Source organism: Zonotrichia albicollis, chromosome 9 (assembly GCF_047830755.1).
Source record: "Zonotrichia albicollis isolate bZonAlb1 chromosome 9, bZonAlb1.hap1, whole genome shotgun sequence".
NCBI classification, from domain to species: domain Eukaryota; kingdom Metazoa; phylum Chordata; class Aves; order Passeriformes; family Passerellidae; genus Zonotrichia; species Zonotrichia albicollis.
Genome location: NC_133827.1, coordinates 30,110,578 through 30,131,139, shown reverse-complemented (window position 1 = coordinate 30,131,139; position 20,562 = coordinate 30,110,578). Strand labels below are relative to the sequence as shown.

General features: G+C 52.1%; 1 protein-coding gene across 2 annotated transcripts in view; it reads right to left on the bottom strand.

Annotated features, from left to right (window-relative positions):
- Window positions 1–2,913: 2,913 nt before the first annotated feature.
- Window positions 2,914–20,562, bottom strand: part of XXYLT1 (xyloside xylosyltransferase 1) — a 40,776-nt gene continuing 23,127 nt past the window's right edge. For both annotated transcript variants that reach the window (XM_074547193.1, XM_074547191.1), the window contains 2 exons: window positions 16,171–16,303; window positions 2,914–4,063 (listed from right to left, as the gene is read on the bottom strand). In XM_074547193.1, coding sequence (XP_074403294.1) covers window positions 3,667–4,063; window positions 16,171–16,303 — 530 coding nt within the window. In that variant the 3' untranslated portion in view covers window positions 2,914–3,666. The remainder of the gene's footprint in view (window positions 4,064–16,170; window positions 16,304–20,562) is intronic.

The following is a 20,562-nucleotide window of genomic DNA, read 5'->3' as shown; positions in this document are numbered from 1 at the left end:
TTGAAAAGTAAATACTGTATCCTCTGGGATCCGTGGAGAGGGAGGGCGGGGATATTCCTTAATGGAGCACCCCAGCGCCTGTTTGGGTTAGGCTCACACTAATTGCTCCCTAGGTGAGTTTATACTAACAATTGATTATTTCAAATGGGAAAGAAGTACAAATGAGTAAGAGAATAAACACTGACGGTGTTACGAAACACAGGAGAGGAGAGCAAAAATCTCATGCAGCTCCAGGACAGGGCTGGAAGCAAAGCTAGGCAGAAAATCATAAATACTGTTTTCTGTACATGTAACTTCTCATGAATGCTGAATGACATAAAAACTGAATTTCCCCCTAAAGCTTAAGCTAAAGAGATATTTTCCAAAGCCCACTCTTCTACAAAGGAGACCCCTTTGCTCTCCCATCTCCTTCTCCACCCTGGAAAAACATGGGGATCTTGAAATGAGCAGCACTTTGCTGTGAGCCAGCAGGTGAGAAGACAAGGAGCAGGAATCTGTCATGGAGGAGCTCTGGGCTGAGTAACCTGAGGATAAAGCCCACCATATCATTGCAGAGACCCTGGCTGGGCCCAGTGCAGCCCTCCCATGGGTTCCAACACATTGTGCCCCATCCCTTGCCACCAGCCAGTGCAGGTGAGACTGCTCTCCCACTCCCCACTGCTGTGTCCCCCCACTGCTGTGTGTCACAGCAGTGTGCCCACACTTGCCACTCACCAAGGGCTGCCTTTAGCCTGCTGCATGTCCAGAAGGGCTACAGCCAGCCCATGAGCAGGCTCTGGAGTCTGCAGATATCCTTTGCTAGGCAGGGGAACAGTGATGGCCCAAGGACACGGTGCCAGCCCTCTGGAGGTGAGGAACTGCCTGTCAGTCCTGTGCTGCTGCTGCTGCAGGGTCACCACAGCAAATCCCCAGTGCCCAGGGCCAAACTGGTGCTGTTTGATGGTTTTGGGGCATCTTTCACCATGATTGTACTGGCAGCTGGTAAGTGCTGGCTGTCCTGGCCTTGGGCAGCATCACAGGGGATGCTCAGGTCTGAATCTGTGTGCCTGGAGCAACACCTGTCTGAGGATGGGCTGCAGCAGGAGGGTGCAAGAGGGCCAAGAAGGGTTGGGAAGGAGAGTCCCCATTCTTCCAGGAACTGAGGGAAATGCAGCAGACTGGGCACTTAGTGCAGGAACCGCCTGTGGGGGTGAGGGCTCCTGGGCAGGCAGTGCCCTCAGGGATACACAGCAAGCTCTGCTCCTGCCCCACAGCACAGCTGGGGGCAGCACCCTCCCAAAGGCCGCACGAGTCAGCCCCAGGCTGCCACGGCCTCTCTGAGCTGAGCTCATTAGTGCCTGCAATCAGCAGGGCATGAAGGGGAGATAATTACACAGCGAGCACGGCTGGGCTACGTGCGGGCTCTATAAATAGCACGGTGCGGCCCTCGCTGCCCGCTGCGCTCCCTCAGGGCCCGGGCCCGGCGGCGCTCTGTGGGGAGCTGGGCCTCGGGGCTCTCTCTGCTGCCTGGGGAAAAACCAATAAAGCTCAATTAAATGTTTCATTTAACTACACTCTTCCTAGCTGAAAAAAAACCCGCAGTGACTTCCCCAGTGGACTCTGATTTTGAACCAAAAAAAAAAAAAGGGGATTTTTGGAAAAACTCCTAAGCAAAAGGTTTCAGCCTGGGGCGATAGTGGCCACATGCAGGTGTTCCCCCGCAAACATTCTGGGACTCCACAGAGAGGGAGAAGCGCTCCTAACCCTACAGAGAGTATCCCCTGGCTGCAGGTAGAGAGCACAATGCCTGGCCCAGCTGCAGGGATGGCTGTGGGGCAGGGAGGGCACCTGGCCCCAGACAGCCTTGTCTCCCAAGGTGTCACCCTGCAGCACCCATCATGGTCCTTTGGGCCAGCCCTGACACCGACAGCCATCCCAGAGCTGCTCAGTCTCCAGTAAAAGCCAAGTTTGTTCATCACCTCACCCCTCCCCAGTGCTGGTGACACAAGCAGCCTGGCCTGTATTTCCAGCATGGCCCTTTGCAAACTGATGGCAAGGTCCTGCCCTGGCACGTGAAACCCCATGTCACTGGTGCCCCTAGTGTGCCCTGACCAGTAAACACCAGTAATGCTCCTCATCCTTCAGGGTGCATGACCTGGCTGCAAAACAAGGGGATCCAACCTCACCGTGCAAGGCAAGGCAGCATGGCTTAATCACCTCTTTGCTGTTCCTTCCCTGGGGATGAGAAAATACTTGAAGATAAGGTTTTGTGCTATTTGGAAATGGATTGATTCAGCACGTCAGAGAGGGCAGGGCTCAGGACGCAACCCATACCACAGCCTGTTGTCTCTGCACATCAGTTTGAGGGAGGAGAGCCTTTTCCCCAGTGAGTTCATTCATGGGCATGGGGGAAGGAGCCCAGGACACTCCTGCCACATATATGGTGTGTTCTGTTATCAGGCTAAGCCACAATCAGCTCCCCACGCCTCTCTTGCACGTGCACATCACACAGATGCACACACAGAGTGTGAAACAAGCTGGGCTGGGCTGGAGGTGGTTAATGTTAATGAGCCATGGGCTGGAGATGGTTAGTGAGCTGTGCACGTGCCTGACGCAGACCTGTGCAGCCAGCCAGGCTCACTGAGGCAGCATTTATTCAAGGAACAGCATGCTCAGCCTGAAGCTCACTCATTCATAGCACAGGCAGCTCCCAGCTCCCTCCAAACCAACCCTGGCTATGGTGGTGATGATCTTTAAAAAATTCAGCTTGTTTATTTGCATCACTCACATGGGACAGATGTGGGATAAGCTATGTGGGCCACCACGCTCAACTGCCCAGCAGATACACATCAGCTACTTTTTACACATGATAAGTGCAGGAAACCTCCTGTTGCACAGGACTTCAGTTGTGCCACAGAAAAACAGCCAAGCGTATCTGATATCTGCAGCTTTATTCTTGTATAAAAGGTTAAAGGCAAAGCTAGAAAAATGAACCTATTGCTACACATTCACTGAACACTTCTAGGACAACATAGGGCAGTAAAGCTTTTATTGCTCAGAAAAACCAACAGAAGGCTTTAAAGCTTATCTAGCACTCAATTTTTGTTTGTAAGTAACCCAATTTAAAGCAGCTTTTCAGTCTTTAAAGCCCTCTCACCTTTCTGGAATGCTTCAAAAGGAAGATGACCTGAGGACAGTGTCTGCTCTCCAGAGGGACCAGACGAACTCTCTGCATGAGGCGCAGAAATGGGCCACCAAGGAATGACAAATGAAACCCAACTGCCCACTGGGCACTCCTGCTGACCATCAGACAAGGCAAAGCTGCACAGCACCCAGGGAGCTGGGCCCTGCCTAGTGCAAAAGCAGCAGTCTCTGATGGCCCCATGGCTGTTCCCATGCCCCAGCAGCTGAGGCACAGATGGGCACCAGATGGGCACCATGGACTTGGCCAAGCAGAGCCAGGAGCTGAGCCCTGGATACAGTGGCTGTGGAGGTCCTGTTCCAACAACTAACTGCCCTTCCTCTTGGAGGGTGAGGCTACAGGCAGTGGGATATTGAATGCTCTTGGGACCCCTAGATTCCCCTGGGTTATGCTGGATCAGAGCTGGTCACCCTTCCTGAGGGACTGTTAGTGCAGCCACTATGCCCCAGCTGCAGTCAGAGCTGCCCCTGGGGACAGTGGGTGCCTCAGTCTTCAGGGATGGGAGTGTTGCAGTTGCCATGGTAAATTCTGACCTCCCCCTCACACCGGAAGTACTGGTCAAACACATCGCTGTATCCATGGTCCCTCCACCACGTGCAAAGCTGCCGGTTCCACGTGCAGTCAAGCACATGGAAAAGCTCTGGCTGCTCCATCCCCACCATAGTGAAGAAATCCTGGTCCCCAAGGTGGCCCTTGAAGTGGTACTTCTCCGTCAGCTTCTGCACCATGGTGGGCTCCAGCAGCTGGTTGTAGAGCTTGGATTGCCTCATGGCTTCCAGGTTCAGGAGCAGGACACCACTGTTGAAGCCTGGCAGCCCATCAGGAGGGGGCTCCCCCACTTTGGTTTGGGGGTTCTCACGGCGATACTGCCAGAAGGTGTGCCTGGAAAGAGAGGAAGAACAGGCACAGGGATGTCAGGAAGGGCAGCCTGAAGAGCAGCCACTCAAGTCTGGGCAGGTCTGGATCACAGCAAGGATCTACCACCCACCCAAGGGATCTCTGGGTGTCTTCTGTCTGGAGACACCCAGCCTCTCAGAACAGCCAGTGCTTCACAGGCCTCCTTTCTCTCCATCCCCCTGCACAGGATATTGCCCAGACTTCAAACCATACTGCTTTACCATCTCCCAAAGCCTCTTTGTTTGTACCAGCATCATTCTAGTGAGTCAAGTGGACAGAGGATCGTGTGACTGCTCACACGGCTGTGCAGAGAGACAAAACCACATCCCCAGTGCCTTGGGTGAACCACCACAAGTGTCCTAATTTCAATTACCTAAGCAAGCAGCCCAGAAATTTCTTTGGCTCCTTCCTCAGTCCTGTGTCAGAGAACATAACTCACCATACTGGCTACTTGCAGGAATTGAATTAATCCCATGCTATCCCCCAAGCAGCTGGATCTACCCTCCAAAACTGCTCCCATTCAGTCTGAAAGTCTTCTTCCCTCAAACAGCATCCTCTGCTGCAAAGCTGAGCACCTGACAGCAGTCTGAGCCTGTTGTGTCAAAGGAGGGCAGGAGGAACCCATGACCCCACCACTGTCTCACAGCCCAGGGCTGCCAGCACTGCCCTCTCCTTCCAGCCCTCACACTTAACATGAAGTACAGAAGGAACTTTTACACCTTGCTGTTAATATGTCAAGGAGAAACACTGTTAGAAAGAATAAGTCAAGCCTGCCACTGGATCCTCTTCAAACCTGTCAGACACCACCCAAGTCTCCATGCAGCTCAAGGCAACAAGAACTGGGTAGATTTAATGACCAAATGTTTAAAGTGGTCCCATGCTTGGAAGCTGAAGCTGGACTCCCTCAGATGTAAGAACATGCAGGGACATTTGCCCCTGGGACAGCTCCAGAGGCAATGCTCTCCACTGCAAACATTTAAATTTAAATTTTTCTTCTAAGAAGCCATGTTGAGCTCCCACAGGCTCTTGCTCAGGGATCAGATGATCAAATCCATCCTTCTGGCCTGTGATCTGGGTCCCAGCACAGTGAGACTGGCCAGGTGACAGCCAGGACAACACCATTACCAGCAGAATTATTCCAGCAGAAACGGGATCTATTTTTTTTCTATTGTTTTTTTCTCAGCAGAAATGTGGATCTGTTAATGATGTCAACTGTGAATATCTTTTTTATTTCCTGATCTGGAGAAACACAAGCATCATGCAGCATCACTTCCTTAAAACTTTGCATTAAAGCACAGACATTTCCCATTTCATTAAGGGTCTTTACACCACTCCCTTCCACCTGATTCAGAATGGAAAGGTTTTTCCCAGTGTCAGTTTTCCATGGAAGAAGGGCTCAGTCTTGAAGCAGTCCTAGGGAAGGGGAGTGGAGGACAGGCTGCCTCATCAGAGCTCATGGGCAGCAGTGCTCATTGGATCTAAAGGGTGGGGAAAGGATAAAGGGCTCTGCCTTTGCAAAGAGCAGTTGTGTCTTGAGGACAGGCAACAACAACTCATGGATGGGTTGCTCCTTAGAAAAGGGAGGCAAAACACTCTCCATGCAGCATTAGAGGGAAGCTCAACCTGCAAAGACAAGCCCCAGCACTTCAATCAGCCTTCTGACGTGCTCAGATCCAGGGAGTGGCTCAAGCCCACCTCTCCATCCTCTGCTCTCTGCTTCTCCCTGGCAGTGCCAAGAAAGCCATCCCCCTGCCCAGACCATTATGTTGGAAGCTGACAGGAGGGAGAGTGTAAGCAGTGCCACAGAGGGGAGCACATTTGCAGCTCCACAGCAGTGAAGCCGATTCCTTTCACATTCTTACCTCCAAACACATGCTGCCCAAGCTAAAGTACAAGATTACAGCCACTGTAAGCACCCAGGCCCTCGGCATTGCCAGGCCATGGTGGGGCTAAAGCAAATCTGTATAACATGACTCTGACTCAGTTTTTCAGCAGTGCTGCTCCCCAGATGACTTGTGGATGGCTGATAACGTGCCCTTTTCTACAGGAAGAGGAGACAGCCTGACAAGCAGCAATTGTTCAGCCCTTCCTCCCAGCACTGGCTGTGACAGGGCTGTCCTCCCCCGGCTGTGTGTGGGGTGTGGGGCTGGCAGGGAGGGCAGGGCCATCTGCAGGGAGCGATGCTGAGGTGAGATCCAGGATGTGATGAGCTGCAGGTGGCTCTGCAGTGCCCATGGTTTGGGATCCTGCTCACAGCTGAGCACAACAGCCTTGCCCCTGCTGAGCTCAGGCCAACCAAGGGAGAGGTATCCTGGCAGGGCCACTGGCAGCAGCTGTTTAGACAGGATTTTTCTTGGCTTTTGTCTTTTAAGCAGGTTTTAGTCTCTGTCCTGCCAGGACAGAGAAGAGCATGGCTGAAAGGCACCTCCACCCAGTTAGAAGTGGAAGGAGTGACGATTATGAGAGCATTGTTTTCTTCAGAGGAGATGGGGCTGGAAAAGCACAACAACCAGCCAAACACCTGACACAGCCTGTACCTACTCCACTCTGTCCTGCCTCACATCCCCCCCCGGCACTCACCTCAAATTTTGGCAAAGCATAGAGGCAAAACTCCAGGGGCTGGAAGAGCTTGCTGCCAGGATGTGCCCTTGAGATAATCAAAGAATTGAACCCCAGCTGGATGCAATGGAAATGTCTCCCTGACCCAAGCCCCTGGAGTAGCCGGGATCTCCCTGGGAACAGGCAGCTCAGGCAAGGCAGTGTGCCCTCCTCTCTGTGCCCCCAGCAGCAAAAGCATCGGCAGGAAGGCAGCCCCACCAGGATGCAGTGGAGCAGGAAGCTGTTAGCCAGGAGAAAGGGAGGAGAAAGGAAGAGGAGGCATTTGGGGCTTTTGTTAACTGCTCTAACCCATCTCGATGGGAGGGGACAGAGGTGACCTGTGGCCCCAGACCCTGTGCCATGGTGCAGGGGAGCTGTGCGGGGCCTGCCGCGAGCGCCTGCCTGCAGCCCCAACAGGCTTTGCTTTGAGGAGCTGTTTATAAACAGAGGCGGCGTGTGCTAGGAAACATCTGGAGAAGAGCATTTCCAAGCATTCAAACGGCAGGCCCAGGCAGCCCTGATAAAAAACGCTGCTTCCAGCAGGACTTCCCTTGCTGGCCCAGCACAGGGCGCTGCGGCCGCGCCTCCCCTGCCTCGCAGCCCGGCAGTCAAGAGCCCCAGCTCACAAAGCTGCCATCACACCCTTCCAAACACCTTCACTAGGAACAGCTGCCAGGCCAGGAGGGACCATCCAACATCAGCTGTACTCTGTAGGGCCTTCTCCACAGCAAGGGACAAACAAGCGGGGGAAAAACTTTGTTCAAATCTGTGAACTTCCACTCATTTACTTCAGCTCTGGGTTATGAGACAACTTAATGGGATAAGATGGAAACCTCTGGTAAAGCAGCTGGGTGCCTGAGCTGGCAGGAAAGGCAAAATGCAGGGGTTACTGCCACCTGGGAGACCAGCAGCAAGCTCAAAGCACCTGCCCCACAAGCAGTAGACTGGGCTTGTGTGCCTGTACCCATCTGATGTTCAAGAGGCGACAACCCTGCCACACCAGCTGTGCAGCTACCACTTGGCTTGCTGCTGAGGATGTGCACCTTCCCCATGAATCCACATCTCCAGGAATGCCTCTCCCCACAGGCATATGGGGAATCAAGGAACCAAGTCAAAATGACACGAAGTGAAACGAGATGCCAGGCCAGACCCAGGGTGCCCGTGGTTAGAGGATGCTCCTGGAAGGTTGCAGGGTGCAGCCAGTGTGCACTGCATGAGCCTACGCAGTTTCACCAAAGGGGAAACAAACCAACAGTCATGGAATAAAGCCACAAAAATAGGGAATTTGCAAGAGTCTGGATGTAATAAGCATCCCAGAAAGAGTCAGCTCCTTGTGGAGCTCACTGATTTGCTCCTATCTCTCGCCAAGCGCTGCCAGAGTTTGGGCAGCTGTCGGGGAGAGCACGATGGGCAGCAGCAGCAGGCCAGTACCTTGAGGATGCCCTTTGTCAGCAAGTCTCTCTCACAGGGGTCAGGGGACTTTGAGCCCCATCCTTGAGCCAGGCATGAGGCTCCTGGAGCAGAAGGGAAGCACGTGCTGCCAGCCATCCCTCTCTGAGCCACTCCGACAGCAGCCCTGCCGGCCCAAACACCAACTAAAACAAGCGCATGCTCTCGTACCTCCAAATATGCTGTTCAGTTCCTGAGCCAGAACACGGATGGCTGCCGGCGTTATCCCCAGCTGCAGGCACTTACCCAGCTGGCAAACACTACTGCTGCTGTGCAATGAGCAGTGAGGCACAAGTGCACCTTGCTCCCTGCTCTGTGTGCTGCCAGGACTCTCCCAGGGTGGCAGGAGGACACAGCATCTGGCTGTGGTCCCACCACGCAATCCCTGGCTGAGCTGCCCACCTGGTGATGCCTGGGACCTGGGGGGCCCCACAAAGAGGCAGATGGGAAGGGAAGCCCAATGTGAAGTATGCAGAGTCCTGATGGGGACAGGGGATGTGCTTGAAATGGGAGAGCAAAGGGGAGAACCCTGATAGCAGCTTCTGTCCTGACTGGAGGGGAGGGTGTGGGCAGTGGGGAGGGGAGAGTGATGGGAATGATAGCATGGTCCATTCAGGGGGTGATGGTGGCTTTCCCCCTTTATCCTTAGCACAAAGTAAGAGCACAGCCAAGAAACTTCCCTGCACCCTTCTCCTCTTGGCTAATCCTCACTGGGGCAGGCAGCTGTCAGATCCTTACCATCACCGTGTTCAGCTGAGATTACCCTGCAGGAAAAGACCAGCTCCCCTTCCTCCCTCTCCTCCCACCTCCAGAAGACATTGCAGCAATGAAGCAATGCAGGTGGGCCCTTCCAAGTTTCTGCCACACAAAGGGAGGCAACCACCCGGGGCAGCATCCAACCCAGCTCCCCCTTCCTGTCCTGGCAGCTGGACCTTGGCCTGGTGAGCTCAGCGGCTTCACAACAAAGCAGCCCTTGTTGCTAATTGCTTATTTTCCATGTGCAATTGCTAAACCCCTTAAAGAGCCAGGGCAGCAGGTTCAGTACCAGCCCATGCCACAGCACCTGAGCTGAGGCTGAACAGCTTGTTCAATCCAGGAAATCCCAGCTCCACACTTCTCAGGAGCACCATGTACCCAGTGATGTGCAGTGGCATCACCAACACAGCAGTACCCCTTGCCCTGCAGGGAAAAATGTCAACCTGGGGCAAAACAATGCCAACTTCCATCCTGGGACAAAGGGCAGGATGTGCTGGTGTGCACAGCAGGACCACCTTACCCTTCTCTGATGGGTTCAGGGTAAAGGTCCAGCTCAGGCAAGACCTCCAGCCACCCCATGGAAAACACTGATGAAGCAACAGACTGAGCTCTTCAATGAGGACATCAGTAATTCCTTAATAAAAGTCTCACGTAATGCACAAATTATGTCTGTACAGTGCTGGTCCCTACCACAGCCCAGCCAACATGCCAAACTTTTAAAAGGCCTGTATTTAGAGCAGCAAATTGATTCTCACTGATGACACTTCTGTGTGGACTTAGTCCAAAAGTGGGAACTCTTAAATAGATGACAAATGACAACTTGTGAACAAAATCTTTCTTTGGGACAGATTTTCAAGGGTGGCCCTTCCTTGCCATCAAACATTTGTACACCCCATGCCAGTGCTAAAATCATCCTCCAAATACAGGTGGGACCATAAATCCCTGTCTGGGTCACAGGAGTTTCCTTCCATCTATAGAGCAAACAGCACTGGTGGCAGTGCAGAGCAACGACCTGTGTGTGTGAGACCTTCCTCTATCAGCACCAGTACAGGAAGGGGGGCAACCCATCCACAGGGACACTGTAGAGCACTGTGGCCCTAATTATTGCTAAAACAGCAGATTTCTATTAACAACTGTGAATAAATTCTGCTCTGGCAGTGTTCTCATGCGTGCCCTGGAAGCACAGGCTGCCTGCTCTGGGACACTCTTGCCTGCCAATGGAACTCTCGGGAACAGGGGAGATGCTCTCTCTTCACAGAAACTCACCTGCTGCTTAATATAATTACTATTTGTGCTAATCAATGCACAGTTGTGTTTGTCAGATTTCATCCAATTTATACATTGTTTTTAAATGACATTTCAAGTTTGCATCATAGTAGGAATAAATTGGACAGATCTCATATATTAATGATATTCACAGCTGTAAACAACACAACCCTTTACCTTGTTGGATAATTTTTTAAATCAGAGGCAAAACTGAATTCCTCAAATTAATTCTTCTTCCAGTTCCTTGCAGGTTCTGTTTGTTCTGTAATTTTGGCTGCTTCTTGTCAGCCACTGCCAAACCAATTCCTAGAACCGTTTTCCCCATGCATCGAACAGCAGCACTTGCTACAAATCAAGTCAAAGTCTTGAAATGGTTTAAAATCCAAAGTGCACAGGGTTTGGGGCTTGCAGGACTGTGGGCAGGCAGCATTGACATCACAATGGCACAAATGGCAGGCACAAATTCTCCTGCCTTTACTCCTGAGGGGCCTGGGGAACAGAACCTTTTGTGGAAGCCAGCTCCCTGTTTCCTCAGGGCAAAAGCCCTTGGAAAAGAGTGAAGTCTCCAAGTCAGGGCCACCTCTCTGCATGAAAAGTCCACAAAACCAGGAAAACTCAGACAGGAGAACCTGCCTGCTGGAGATAGTCATCTCCAGTTCTGGAAAGCTCCATTGCAGGCAGCAGCCCACCTGCAGTGTTACATCTTACAACCACCACTGCTGCCTCCGCCAGGGAAAATCCAGCTGCTCCTTGCTCGCAGCTGTCAGCCGTACTTTGGGGTTTTTTTTAGATCCCAAGAGAAGGTACAGAATGTACCGTCTCAGCCCAGACTCCGACAGCCTGGCCTGGTTATGGATTTAGCATTAGCCTGCTCCCAGCCCAGGATAACTCCTTTCCTCTTCCAAACATCTGACAAAGTGACTTAGCGCCGGTGCCGCTGAGCTCCCACAAACACCCAGCACTGCAAGCGCCGCAGCCGGAGCTGCAGCCCTGCTTCCACCCACTAATGGGCTTCTCTGGCTTATTTCAGCAGCTCTCAAACAAACAAAACACATGTCACTGAGCACACAGCACACTTACAGCAGCTCCCACATGATCACAAGCAGAAACAAAGCCTTTCCTTTCTACAAAATAATGTCCTGTTTGAGTTCTTCCCAGGTTTTAGGCAGAGGCAAAGGCAAATGGCCTTGCAGCCACACAGGGACCCAAGTGTCGGCCCTTTGTAGTCTATAGCTGCCCCTTTGATGTAGATATCCTTTTCTACTGGACAAACTTATCATTTCCAACACTGTGGATTCCCAAGATGCCTAAAGCTTTAATTAGCTTCTTGACACAGGGCACAGTAGTAAAGATCTCACCAAATAGCAGAAGTGGAAGCAGCAGCCACCCTTCCAGCCCCAGCTGTGTGCATTCCTGGACCTGTGAAGCTCTGGGACTTCTCCTGAGGCCCACCTTCACAGCAGGTATCTTCCTTCTACCTGGAAGGGGTAAAAGCACCCATCTGAGGACCTGTGGGTTAAGTCCTCCCTGTTGCCAGCAGACCATTCCTCCCAAGGAGACCTCCAAAGGGAGCATGATGGGGGCAGTTCTGAGGGCCCCAGGTGGTGCTGGCATACTGTGGGCACCCAGAGGCCACTGTCACTGGCAGTGCCAGAGCAGCAGTGCTTAGGCAGAGAACAGGCTGGGATGGGAATGGGAGCAGGGAGCACGACGTGGCACATGGGGTCAGGCTGAGGCTGCTGAGGGCAGCTGTGCAATCAGTACCACTGCTCTGCTTCCTCTCACGTGCCACCAGTGTGACCCGACCGGTCTAGAACCAGGAAACACAGGAAGAATGGGGTTCAAGCTCTGCCTTCAGTAATCTGAGAGCTTTCAGGACATTTTGGGGAGTGCCACAGTATTTCCTCACCCTGATCCTCTCAACCACAGGGCTGTTTAGAAATGAGGAATCCTATCCCATTGGCACCTGGCAGCACTGAGTTCATGTGTCTGGGAACAGGTGCTGAGCCAAGCCGGGCTGGCAGGGAGGAACAGGTAGGTCTGGGCTGCACTGGTGTGAGGATGCCCATTGTCATGCTCTGATGGAGACCCTGCTATGCCCCAGGTGCAGCCCCAGTGCTCACACCTGGCCAGCAGGCTGAGGGGCAGCAAGCCATGCTTTCATCACCAGCCATGGCACAGCTGCACTGCTGGGAGCACGGCTGAGCTGCTCTGCAGGGTCAGGCATGTACTCACACACCCCCAAGGACAGTGCCCTGCTGCCCATCTGGTCGCTCCCATGCAGGCTGCATCTGGAAAGCTTCTCTGCAGATTTCTTAGCAGGGCTCAAGAGCACCAGAGAGCCTGGACGTCTCAATTTGACCAAGATGTGGCACGGAAGGCTCAGTGCAACATAAATACTTATACAGACCATTATCACTCACTCTGTGTAGCCTGGTGAGCAGGACTGGCCAGCACAAATGAGCAGCTGAAATGATGCAGGGGACAACAGGACTTTTAATTAAGGTTATGACTCTGAAGAAGCACCTCCTAGCATGGAAAGCCTTTTGGATGATGCAAACTTTAGATGCAGAGTCTAATCTTTACATCAAAATCACTTCTACTGAAGCCAGAACTCCTGATCTTGGCCACAGTGTGAACCCTCTGCAGGCAGACACATGAGCAGGCATAAGCCAGCCTGGGAAGAGGCTCTTCTGCAGGCCAATATTCAAACAACAGCCTGGCAGGACAAATTCAGTGCTGCCATAGAAAGCTCAGAGGCATCTAGGAGGCTACTGCACAGTACCAGTGTCCTCAACAACCTCACCACAGTGGCACCTTCTTGTGGGATGAAGTTCTGCCTGCAACCCTGTCCACAGAGGTGTCAACTGTAGCCCATGTCCCACACTGGATCCAACAGCCACAGGAAGGACAACATGTCTGACCCATGGACAGGGTGCCTCTTTTCCCTGCTGCGGCTGGAGAGACGGAAACCTGATGTGATGCCGGTGGCCTCGGACCTCAGATCACTTCCTGCACATGACATGGGCTCCTGCCACCTCCCCCTCTGCATCCAGGACTCCCTGCCAGACACTGCAGAGCAATCCATGTCCAGCTTCAGCAGGAGCTACTGCTCTCCACAGGCCACTCCAGTTCACCCTGAGTGGCCCCAAAGGACAGACCGACACCAGACTGTGGAACAGTTAAATCCCAGCACTGGCCTAGCAGGAGGGCCGGGAGATCCTGTTGCTCAGAGAAATGTGTTTGTCCAAGACAAACAGTGGCCGGGCATTGTTTCAGCATGAGTCAAGCGAGTGGAAACACTCCCGTGCCATCCTGTTTTGCTGTCTGGAGGTTTCCCCTACCTTCAGGATATGCAGACAGGCTCTGGGATGTTTCCGATTCGCTGTTCTCTTACTCCTCCATTTCCCGGAATGTCTGTCTGTGCCCAGCACTGCTCATTGCACCAGTGCAGCAGCCTGAGCCTTCTGCAGCCCCAATTTGTGCCCACAAAGTGCAGCCCACAGCCAGGCAGCCAACGGGCAGCTGATAGAAAGAGATGGTGGATTGATCTCCATCCATCTTTCCCATTGCTACACAGCAGGAAAGGTGGCACCCAGACCCCTTCTGGCCACTGCCTCACCCTGCCCCAGGGAACTGAGTCCACAGCTCCATGAGCAAGCTCAGGACAGCTCTGCTACTTCACCCCAAGTCCTCTGATGCTTTGGGGCAATGCTAGTGCTGCTGCAGAGAGCTGTGTGAAATGGTGAGGAAAATGTAAGTGGCAACACAGAGACCCCATAATCACCCTGTAATCCTCCTCCCTCCCCACAACCCTTTCCCCAGCTGAGGCTTCCAGCCTGCACACAAGGCAAACAACGCGGTTGGAGCTGACACCTGTTGTTTCACACGTACAACGTTTTTTATCTTTCTAAAAGTATAAAAATAGTGAAGAATTTTTATTTTATAAAGACATCCATGCTTTGTCAGCTCATGTTTGTGTCTGGAAACCCTTTTAACAGTGAGGTGCGAGCCCCACAGGGTGCAGGGCTTGGCAGGAGGGCAGGCTGGAGTTTGCAGAGCTCGCCCCACAACGGGTGATCTGGCGACAAGAAGGATCAAGAACTTGTTTTCACATGAAGATCCAAACAACACAAGAAGAAAAGCACAACATAGCCCAAAGTGACCCAGAATGTCAAAACTGCAACAACAGAAAGTTCAGCCCAAAAATGCAGCCTGTGAAGGCTATTATTGCTTGGCATGTTTGTCCCCACCATGGGTGGCAGGAGGGGGAGAACACAGCTATGGCTTGGGTCAGGTATTCAGTGCTCAGCCCATGATCCCCTGCCTTGTCCCCTGCCATGCTGAAAGGCTCTCCAGTGGAGCCCCTCAAACCTTAATTCAGTCCTTTCCAGGCACACACCCAGTCCCACAAACCACATCCAGGCAGCAGATGACCATCCCCACTCCCTAGTTATGCATTGAAATAATACAAAACCCTGCAGAGACAAAAACAAAGTGATTCCACCCTGCACTAATTGCAGCCAAACGAGTTCTTGATTTACCCTGTTCCAGCACCACTAAGCAGGGATCTGCCCTGCTGGGCCCACCGAGGCCACAGCCTCACAGCCTGCAGCCACTCTTGGCTGGGGCTCTTCCCTCCATCCCCTTTTAAGCTCTAACAATTGCATATGATTAACTGGGGCTGGATTTACCACTCTGGGCACCAAAATCCTGTCAGGACACCCAAAGCAGATACAGGAGACCTCTACTCTCCAAGCATGGTGTCACCCTATGGAGACAAGACCTCAGCATCCGTGTTCCTCTAGTGCCAGCTCTTCCTGCCAAGACTACAAATCAGGAGAGAGGCAACACCTATGCCACAGACAGAGAGATGTCTTTTTCCAGCTCAGAAATAGTGGTGGCTTCTGTAGTTTGAGCAATCACATTCTGTCATATGGTTCAGGCTTCCAGGAAGCAATTGGTAGTGACTTACAACCATCAATCCCCTGTTGATGAACTTCTGTCTCTACCCTCTTCCCATCTGGATGCACAAGAGCAAGAAAGGCTGGTCCAGATCTCTGCAGCTCAGCCTGTGCCCAAGAGTGCTGCTGGTCATGTTCTAAGAGGCTCAGCAGGGAAGTAGGCTTCCAGCAGGGAAGGAAAAGACATACAGATCTCTTAGGGTTTTTTATCTTTCTCCAAGAACTTTTCCATTAGGATTAGCAAATCTAGCCAAGCCATCTCAGATGCTCAAACTCAGCTCTACTGAGATTCAATAAGGCATCTTGGGATAATTACCTGATCTACCCTGGATTAAAAGAAAATCTGAGGTCCATCCTTAGAACAATGGCTAAACGAAACCAATTTCTCTAAGCACCTGGAAACATCCCTGTGTCCCTGAATCCCACCAGTGGAGGGATTTGCATTATTTCCTATGAGTGGGAAGGACCGAGCCACCTCTTTGAGAGTGGTTTCCAGCACAGTTGGCAGTGGCTGTGGACCAAGGGTCTGAAGAGCAAGGGACCATGAGGGCACCTTCATGCTCGCAAGCCCCGGTCAACAAGAGCTGCCCATTCAGCCTGCCCTGGGGGAAGGAGAAAGTGCATTCCAGGGACCCAGAACCTCACTGCTGCCCAAACTCAATCCCTACTCTCTGCAATACTCTCAGCCAAAACTTCAGCGCGCCAACACGCAAACAATTACAGCACCTCAGCAGGCATGGCTGGGCAAACATTACATGATGTACTCTAGATGTCCTGGAGTCCAGGCATGGATTTAGCACTGATGATCAAGAATTTGCCTTTGGAAGTCTTGTGATGGTGCGTGAGAACAAGCAAACAAACCACAGCAACACTGTATGGTTTGCTCATATCGATTTACAAGTTTCAGATTAAGGCCCCCTGCAGGGATGGTGGACTGGTCTCCACCATCTCCATAAAGCACTGCTCTCTGGGTTTTTTTCCAAAGAGCAACCTGAGTAGAAGAGAAGCCAGCAGCTGCCTGCTGCCCACTCCCTGCTCCCCCCGGAGAGGGGGCTGTACCTGTACACTGGTTGCATTTCTCTGGCAATCCCAATGACTGCTCCCTCTGGGAAGTTGTCAAACTCATCAAACAGCTCTCGGATGTTGGTCTTATACTTCAGGTCCAAGTCTACCTGGATGATCCGTGTTATTTCTGAAAGCACAAAGAGGAAAAGTCAGCAATATAAGACAAAAGTGTAACCTGTGATTACCACCAGCTACTGGAGGAGCTGAACCCAATGAGGATTTGGTGCAGTCTACTCCATGGGCAACTCACATCTAACACAATCCAGCTGCAACCTCTGCATGAAGCAAACAAACTTCAGCCATCATGAAGCATTTACCACTGAAGTGTGTTTACTTCAGAAATCATTTCTGGTGACCCCCTGCCTCTATCCACTCCCTCCTTCCTTCCAGAAGACTGGTTTTCCATATAACTGATAAAAGCAAGAGGTAGCTTCAACTTAGCCTCTCTCCGTTTCTGGAAGTGCTTCTGTAGTGCCAGCCCTGCAAAATTCCATGCTTACTTTCAGCTACCAACTCCTTGAATGCTTCCCACCTCCATCCCAGACAGCATCCATCCTGGCCCAACATATCAAAGCAATTCCCATCATGGACAGCATCAGTTGTCACCACATGACACTTCCAGTATCACCTGCACAAACCCATTAGCTCCCAGCAGCTTGCCACGGGCTTCCCTAAGGAAGAGGCCACAGAGATGTCAGCCCTGTGCCTGCACAGAACTGCTGGTGATCTGCAGCAGCCTGGAACACTGTTACTGCTGGTGGTACCCTCTCAGAGGCAAGGGGGGTTCTAAAGACATGGAAACATCTTCCACTTGCAGTGAGACATCAAGAGCAAGGAAAGGCTAGAGGACATAATTCTCAAGGCTCGGCCTGAAGTACTTAACAGGGTCATGCCCCTGCTCAAATTTGTCCCAGTCTCCTCTGCAGCACGAGAAAGACTGAAAGATGGAGATGCTGCTTGTGCAGGAGATGTGCCTTGACAAGACTGCTCATCCCAGGTGGATCTGGGGATGCTGCAGGGATTGCAGCAGGCCAAGTGCAATGCAGCAAGTGCAGACACTACAAGAGATGAAGCCATTAGATGGGATCATCCAGCAACAGGAAAAGCCATGGTCATCTTCTGGCCAGGTCAGCTCAGCTCAGCCCTTCTCAGGGACTGTGAGTGGAGCCATCCCCAGGGTATTATGTAATGCCCCCTCTACTTATGTGTGTTATAAAAGCCAAGAGCAAATTGGCCAGGTTGCTTAGCACTCAGCAGTAATTGGATTGTAAGGCTGTGTCAATGTCTTTTGGTCCCACTCATCATGCACAGGTGCCCTTACAGCTCCCTGCAGGCTAGACCTGCCTGTCACCACCACTTCCAGAGCAATTAGCAAACCAAGCCTTCATCCTTCCTCCTGCCCAGTACCTGGAGGCAGGAGGACAAGCCCTGCCTGCCCTCACCTTCTGCTGTGCCTATGGGCAGGGCTTCCCATCAGCCTGGTGTTGCTGGGGCAGTGCCCCCATGGCTCCTGATACCTTCACCTTGTTGTGCTTGGGACAGGCTGCTGGCTACTCCTGGCTGCTGAGAGCAGGAGGCAATGGCTGTTTTCAGCCCCCAAAGCCACCATGGCACTGAGAGCAGCCAGGCACCAGCAGTTATCCCCCAGCACAGGAGTGCAGCTTTGCATTTTCAAAAGTGTTCATTGCTTGGTGTTTGTGTTTCAAGCAGATGCTGGGCTGTACAGCAGCTCTGAATTTTTTGCAGATCTTGCACTAATCTAGGACTCTTGGCAATTGGTCATACCTACCACATTGTCCTCATTTGAGAGCAAAAAGGCCCTGTGAGGTTAAGCAAGAAATATACTGCTTACACTGCGAAGCACCCAAGCAGAAATATAAATCAAGGAGAAACAGTATCTGAGCTACAACTTGGGTTGTATCTCAATTTATTTTTTTAACATCCATCATGCTCTATCTGCTAAAGCAAAAGGCCATGCTCCCTTCAGCTGTCAGTATGGCAATCCTCAGGCCTACCTAGTGTTTACCATCACCATAATCCTCTGTTTGCAGAGATTTAAACCCCAGGCACAGTAAATCACCACAGGCTAAAGCAGGTCTTGACCTGAAAGCAATTTCCCCCAGCCTTCCGAACTGCCTCAAAAATGGCCAGTGCAACTGAAGCATATGAATCAGCAGAGCAGAGGATTTCTGCAGTGAGGAACAAGACAAGTATCCCACATGCACCCAACCTCCCCAGTGCCTCAAACCTCAGTGGGGCAAACCCCCAAATCCAAAACATTACCACACTTGAGAATACCCAGACTGGTCACAAAACTCCAGGACAAGAAGACCTTGGACTTACAGCACAATCTCAGCTCCAGAGAAATGTGGGGAGCCTGAGCCCTACAAGAGACTGGGAAGAAGGGATGGGATTCCCAAGGGCATCCCAGCACCACTCCCCCTAGTGCACAGCAGCCTCATCAGGTTTCAATTAAATCAACTGTGAGCCACGTCATCCGATTGTTCTGTAAAATTACAGCTGAACACAACTGCAGTTAATCACAGGGGAGAATGAAAGCTGAGCTTGGAGGAAGCTCCAATCCCAACCCTGCCTGCCCCAGCACCTCAGTGGGTGAAAGCTCTGGAGGGTCCCTGTAGCCCAGCCAGCTGTCCCCAGAAGCCCCAGCTGAGCAGGGGGCTGAGCTGAGCACAGCTGCAGTGCCAGGCAGGGATGGCAGTGCCACAGGAGGCCAGCATGGAGACACACAGTTTATTTACACACACACCCTTGGCTTCTCCATCCTGCCCTTCCTTAGAGGCTTCCCATGTTTGGCTCACCCCAGCACACTGGTCCATGCTGTGCTTCCCACAGAGAATACTCACCAAGAAATTAGACCCAGAAAGCACCAAGTACTTTTTTTCCTTTGATTTTTTTAAATTTTAATTTTTTTTTGTTAAAGCAAGCATGAACTGCAACACTGAGATGTAAGTAAGCATGGGTGACATAAAGCATCACTTTGCCAGATGCAGCTTGCATGCACAGATTAATGGCTGAGATGATTTCTCTGCCTGGGCCTGGCAAGGGGCCAGGCACTAACATTTCTGATGTGTCATGCTCTCTTACCCTTCCACCAAGCCTTTGTCCTGGCTGCCATGTGGGGGCGGAGGGATCGCGTGCTCTCTTAGGCACAAGCTGCTCACAGGGATCCAGCTGGAAATGTGGGAAAAGGCTGAGTGTTTTGCTCAGCAGGGAGTTTTCTAACTTTGCCACACTGTGTAGAACCCACCTCTCTGTTCAGCTCCAGCTCTTCCAGCCACGGCATGGAGAGGGGAGCTGTGCAATTCAGAGATGGTCTCCATTAGCAGTGACAGCTTTATAGGACAGGTTGGCCCCATTTAAAGCTCGTAATCTTTTACTGCTGCCTTGTATCAGCAGCTAGAGCAGGGCTGTGCTCCAGGCTTGGCTCAAAACCTCCCCAGCCCTGCCCAGAGGCGAATGGCCAGGTTCAGAGGTGCCTCATCCCACCACAGCCTCATCCAGTGAAGGGGCAGAGGCAGGCAGAGGTCATGTCCCTGTGCCCTGCTGCCCCAGATTCTCTGCCAGGACCCAGCACACAGATAGGCACCCCTTTGGTGTACTGAGTGCACAGCAGGTTGTCTGGATGCTCTGAAAGGCACCCAGCAGACCCTGTGGTAGCAGGCAGCTTCTTCAGCAAGTCTAGCAGCCCTTCCCAGAAAGAATGGACCCCAAAAACTGCCCCAGGGCACAGCGGGGATAGAGCAGGTATGCAGTGTGCCAGGCCACCCCAACACTGGAATGACACCTAGGAGGAAACTTGGTCTAGGTGAGCAATCTGATTTACCAAGTGAAACACCTGTCCATGGCAGGGGGGCTGGACACAGATGAACTTCAGAGTCCCTTCCAACCCAAACCATTGTAAGACTCTATGAAATTGCTCTTCCCAGAAATGTCAGGCAGGATCATGAATGGCAGCAGGGGCCACAGGGAGGAGGTGAGCTGCTTTGGTGGACCTAGCCAGAGCTCTGGTGATGTTATGTAGCTTCATGCCAACGAGAGACTCCTCCAACACAGAATCATGAAATTATTTAGGCTGGAAAAGACCTTTAAGATCATTGAGTCCAACAGTTAACCTGGCACATATCAGGTGGGAGCACCTTGACCTCCCCTGCATCACAGCAGTGACTTTTGGGACCAGAGGTGCTGCAAGAGGTCACATCAAAAGGGGCATTGCTGGGATTGCTGCCCCAGCTGTGACCCAGGCACACCACTTTGCCTTTTCCCACAGAGCCAGCACCTCCCAGTCCTGCAAACTCCATTCTTCAGGAGGCAGTGCAGGGTGGTGGCCTGGACAGGGCTGGGACAGGGAGCTGCTGGAGGCAGAGC